Source organism: Geospiza fortis, unplaced genomic scaffold, assembly GCF_000277835.1.
Source record: "Geospiza fortis unplaced genomic scaffold, GeoFor_1.0 scaffold138, whole genome shotgun sequence".
Lineage (NCBI taxonomy): Eukaryota > Metazoa > Chordata > Aves > Passeriformes > Thraupidae > Geospiza > Geospiza fortis.
The window spans coordinates 12,156,587-12,162,306 of NW_005054307.1; the positions used below are offsets into that span (position 1 = coordinate 12,156,587).

The following is a 5,720-nucleotide window of genomic DNA, read 5'->3' on the forward strand; positions in this document are numbered from 1 at the left end:
AGGAGAGGAGAGGAGAGGAGAGGAGAGGAGAGGAGAGGAGAGGATGGTTTGTTTCTATAAAGCCCACATGTGAACATTCTGAAGCTATTGCCAACTGCACCAGCACCACAAAAGCAAACAAGTTTGTTTCTTTCTTCTTTGTGCTCCTCAATGAAGGGCATTGAGGGCTCAGGACAGGACGGCTTCTGCCTCTGAAAGTTATGACTGCCTAGACTGGTGGGGCTGGAGCTCCAGCAAATGCTCTGGGGTCCCCTTGAGGACCACGGCAGCCTCCACATTCCCAGCTGCCTCCTGCAGACAACACCTAAATCCCTAGTCCAGAAAGGCTGAGAAGAACAATTGGAATCACTAACTAAATCAGCAGAGTCTCCCAAACACTAAATCTGGGGAAAAATCTCTCAGGGACGACAGTGACCACTGTAATAAGTGGACTGTGTTGTTGCCAAAGTCTGTTGTTCCTCTGCAGGTTAGTAATGTCACAGGCAAGCCTGCTTGTCTGCCAAGAGGAATCATAGCAGAGTCAGAGACAGAGAGAGATTTAATACATAATTAGCAACAGTTACAGAAAAACATCTTATTTGGTGGTGTTCCTCGGCTCTGTACCCCCCAGAAGGTAGGGGTAACTAAAAATGTTCTCCTTTGGTGGCCTCATTGATGCCATCATGCTGCAGCCACTCACCTTGCAGCTCCCAGGACACTTCTCAGCCCCGAGCTGGTACTCAGCTGGGATTTTAGTTTGCTGCCAGAGGAATGTCCCCGAGGTTGGCAGGGCAGCAGACAGCTGCAGGGCACTGCAGCCCCATGGCTGAGAGACAGGAGAATTTCTCCTGGGGAGAATGACCGTCTGCTGAGTTTTTCCTAAAATACACTTTTCTTTCTCTTAGCAGCAGCACCACAGTATTCCTCACCTTGAGGGCCATCCCATGCAGCCCTGTGGGAACAAGACAACATTCCCTCTATTTTCCTACAGAGAAACAGATTTAAATATGTTCAGTGAAAGTTTAGCTTGGATTTCAGAGACAACCCCCAAGTGTCAATAGCATCAATTGGCCCATCTGTGTCCTGGGCTCAGTACACACAGACCAGCCTAGAAGTGAATGTGAAGGTGTTATTTTTCTTTTTAGTGAACAAATACTGGGTTTGTATCATTTCACTTTTCAAGCCTGCTGCCAAAGTGACCATAAAGCAGATTTCTCCCTCACATATTAACACCAATGTCAAGTTACCCCTAAGATCAACAGCATTGCCTTTGAGTTAAAAGCACACAGATGTCTGAGTAACAGTAAAATTACTGAAGTATGTAAAAGCCTCTGGAAATGTTGGAAAGCAGCTTTTCCATATATAACGCTGTCACCATTTAAGTCAAATACATTGTGATTTTAGCTTAAAAAGCCCTCCAAAGCAACACAAACTAAATTGAAAACACTTTCCATTCAGAGGAATATATTCTTTACATAAAGCTGCAAAGTAAAGCAAGAAAATGGCATGTATAAAACTGCAAAGTGCCTTTGTAGGAAAACCTGAATAGTTTCATGCACAAGTTTCCAAACTGTCCTATGCATTAGAGCTACTATCTTTTTTAATGCTATTTATAATACAGAATCATTTTTAAAAGAGATGGTGTTGGTGCAGCCACAGATATACTCAAAGATTTCAAAGCCTCTTTTCAGCTCTTCCCTTATCACCACCACATGTGTAGGGAGAGGATCCTCCAGCAAGCCCCACAGTTTCCAGCCAAGCCCAGCCCAGCCTCAACAGCCTCAGGCTGCTGAAGTCATTAAGATTTTTATGAACATCTACTAGCCAGATGAGTCCTCATTTCCAAATCCCTTACAAATTTTTCCACCACAAGAACACTTTCCAAAAGCTGTGTAATAGGCCCCAAACAGTCCTTTCAGTACTAATGTGAACTGGAAACTAAAAAACCATCCAGCAATGGTAATTTGTACAAGTCTCTTAAATCTTGAAAATGAGGCTATTCATTTTCTAATAATAAATCTTTACTACAGATAATCTTATCTTCCTTCCACAATAAACTCCTAATTATTACCTTTCCAGCCAGCATATCTGGGATTTTAAAAGTATGTGACAGCAGTAAAAGCAAGTGCTGGATTTTAGGACTGAAAAAAAGGGAATAGTTAGGTTAGGCATACAGAAGATCCCTGTTTTTCAAGATCTGGACAACATGACAGAACAGAACAAGTTGCAGGCTGGGAGTGATCTATTCACACCAGAGAAGTCAAGGACAGCCACAGCCCCACCAGCTGGGGGGAAACTCCACCTTCAGTTTGTCCAGACCTGTGCTGCCCAAAGGAAAGTGAAAGAGGAAAATCCTTCTTTTTTTTTTTCATTTTAAGTTAGACCCAGTCAAACCCAGAACACATTGCTAAATATTAAGGGGAAACGAACAAAACATTTTTGCAAATATTTGTCTAAACTGAAAACTTTGCACATCATTAATGACAAGTTTTATCTCTCATTTACACTGGAAGAACTTCAGGGCTGGCAGCCCCCTGAGGCCCAGGAGTGGTGAGCACAGTGTGTGCCATGGCACAGACCTTCTCTGTGTCACTCTCATTCTGCAAATTATGGAGGCCATCTGCAAGGCTAATTTTTGAGTTTCAGAATATTTATGTCACCCAAGGAAAGAAATCAGATAAAGTATGTCCTCACTTAATTTTGAGTAGTAACCACTTATCACTGCCTATTTCAATTGAACCATGGAAGAGGAAATATTTAGAGACATGATCTGAAGAGCACATCTGTCTTACACAACCAGAAATGTTTGCAGGGAATCTGTGAAAAGGAGACCAAAATTAACATTCTAATCCTGCCATTTTACTTCACTGCTTTACAATCATGTTTTAAACAGTACAAGGGATTTAGCAACACAACTTTTAAGCAGAATATTTACAAACAACTCTCAGTTTGTTAAACCAATTATTCCTTATCAATATAGGCATTACTCTAGCAAGCACTTAACAGATGCTTGCAGAGCCTGATATGCCAATGACACAACAAGAAAATAAAATAACCAGAATATCCTGTCCATTCAGAATAAAATAGAAAATCACCAGTCCCTTGGTCTCAGTTATTTGGAAATTCCCAGATATTCATTGCTCTTCTGGAAGGTGTAGATAGAAGTATTCCCACATGTCCCTGTCTGTTTAACTCTGAAGGTGCAATTTGGCTCTCAGGTTTTGCCAAAAAAGCTATGATGATGACAAAGGAACATAATATTTAACAGAAAAAAATTATGTAACAATATCTTATGTAACAATACTTAAAGTACATTAGGGCAAATGAACTTCATGAATCAAAGTCATATTCTTTACAGGAAAAACATTATACTGGCCTTTCTCTTCTTGTGAATGCATTTCTTTGTGGCAAAATATATATTTTGAGTAATCATAAAAATAGTTTTTAAAGTAATTTATATTTTATTGATTTATATTTTAGAAATAAATTTATTTCTTCTATTTATTTCTACAAAATTTCTCTGTCCTTCATATCTGTGGGACAAAATACAGTGTTATATCTCCTTGGTTCTTCTTCACACCCTGTTTCCTCCCTGAACCCTACATACCTTTCACACATAAATCGGATTTCCATGACATTTAAATGCAGTCCCTTAAGCTTTCAGCAAATGTGACACAGTTTTCCTCTCTGGGCCCTACAGCAGTCCCCAGTATTACTCAATCTGGTTGTAATCTTTGTGTTTCTTAGATAATATTAAAAAATTGAGCTGAGTGTCACTTCCATTTTCGGAAAAAGTCTTGCCCATTAAAAAGTCAGTGCCTGGTTTTCTAGGTTATTGTTTCTAGACTATGCATTTTTTTTCTCACAAGCACAAGTTTGTAATTTTAGCCTTTGATGGAGCTTGTAATTTGCATTTTAGTAATTTTACTCACTTTGCTTTTCACAGATGCTATTCTTTGGAGATTCCTGTGTGCTACAATTATAAAAAAATAACCAGGAAGCTGCTTGGTTTCTTAGTGCCTTTGATTCAAATAGTCTCAAGAAATGTTGTACCAACATCAGGATGGGTAGGAAAGAGGTGCTAGACATATTTTTATGTATCAATCCATGGGAGAGAGCATGGAACTGAGAAATTAAAGCAAAAATGTTCAGCTACAGAAAGTAAGCTGTACCAAGATGCTGAAATAAACAGGAACTGCATAGGCAGTATCTGAGAATTTCCTTGAAAAATTAAAAACTTGAACAAGAACAGCACAGATCTCAACAGGAACATTATCCTTAACAATTAGGAGTTAAACTACTGCCCAAATTGACTTTAAATAAACCAGTAGGAGAATAAAATCAAGCAGTTCTGTCTCAAAATCCTATTCTTTAATCTGCAGACAATGGTCTCCAGCCATCCCCGCATTATATTTTTTATCTGTCTTTGGGGTTTTTTGGGATTTTTTTAAAAGTGTGTTGTTTCTGCTGTGCTTATCTTTGAAGGACTAGGTCCAAAGTAAGCAAACAGCAACGAGAAAAGAAATAAATAAATAATCCCGGGGAAGGAGCCTCTCTGAGCCTGTGTAGCTGAAGCACTGACTTATTGTCTCTGCTCTCACCACACCCCCCACTTCAGTCGGTTGTTCCTCTGTAAAGAAAAAACAAACACAAAAAAAAAACCGCAAAAAAACCAGAAAACCAAAAACAACAAAAATTTTAAAATTTGTGGAGGCCTACCATATTAACAGCCTTGCAATCCTTAGGGGAGAAAAAAAACCCACCAAAAAAAAAGCCATGGAAAAGCTATTTGTTATATGAAAACAAAAAGCATCTGAAATCAGCATGTTGTATTTGTTTTCACCATCAGTTTGAGGTGGGGGAAAAAGAAAGAAAAAATAAAGACAGCTGTTAACCCATTTTAGTAGAAGTGGGAAAAATCCTGGGGACTTCTTAAGCCTAATTTCAGCCTAGAGTGATTTTTATGGCCAAACAATGAATCCTTAAAATAATTGGTTCATATCATGAATACACAACAAACTCTGAACCCAGGCCTTGATTCAATTTCCAAGGTAATTTGTAGGAATACCTCCTTTGATTTTGACGATGGTAACAACATACAATATCATAAAAAATAAAAAATCTTTACCGATGTGTTCTGGCTGAACACAGAGCAATTGTTTCTTTATGTTGCATGAGCTCTGAGAGTGTTTTTGCAGCATTACATGTGACTTATGTCGATGAAAACAAATCGATATAAATCGTGGGTAAAAAAAGCACCATCGCTTAGAGAGGTACTAAATTTCCAGACCACAGTATTCAGATTATGATTATTTATTGCCATTGTAGGTAGATGAAAGGCTGTGGCGTTCCTTCCAGTCTCCCTGTTCCGTGCCAGCTGAATTCTGCGAGAGGGATGGTGTTAGGAATGGAAGGCTACAGTAATGTTAACTACGCTGTTTCCCTCCAACATCCATTTTGTTCCAAAGAAACACTTGCCAGAGATTAAAATATTCAAGATGGCTGTTTTCTGCACCCTTTCTGCGAGCCGTACAGTTTTTCATCTTTCCAATACTCCGGGTCCCCGTCTTTATTGAGACCATGAATATTTTATTCCCCGTCTTATCTGCCTCCCAAGTCATTAAATATTGGCCAAAGTTCAAAGGGAGCTGCTTCGCCACGGCCTCGCTCCCAGCCCGGACCCCGCGCAGCCCCTCCGGCCGAACGCCGCTCCCGCACGGCCGCTCGCCGCCGGGGATGCG

At 39.9% G+C, this 5,720-nt stretch overlaps 1 protein-coding gene across 1 annotated transcript in view; it reads right to left on the reverse strand.

Moving 5' to 3' along the window:
• The window catches only part of DNAJC1 (DnaJ heat shock protein family (Hsp40) member C1), a 167,562-nt gene that overhangs the window by 160,397 nt on the left and 1,445 nt on the right, over nt 1-5,720 (reverse strand). The window contains exon 3 of the mRNA XM_031066833.1: nt 4,581-4,609. Coding sequence (XP_030922693.1) covers nt 4,581-4,609 — 29 coding nt within the window. The remainder of the gene's footprint in view (nt 1-4,580; nt 4,610-5,720) is intronic.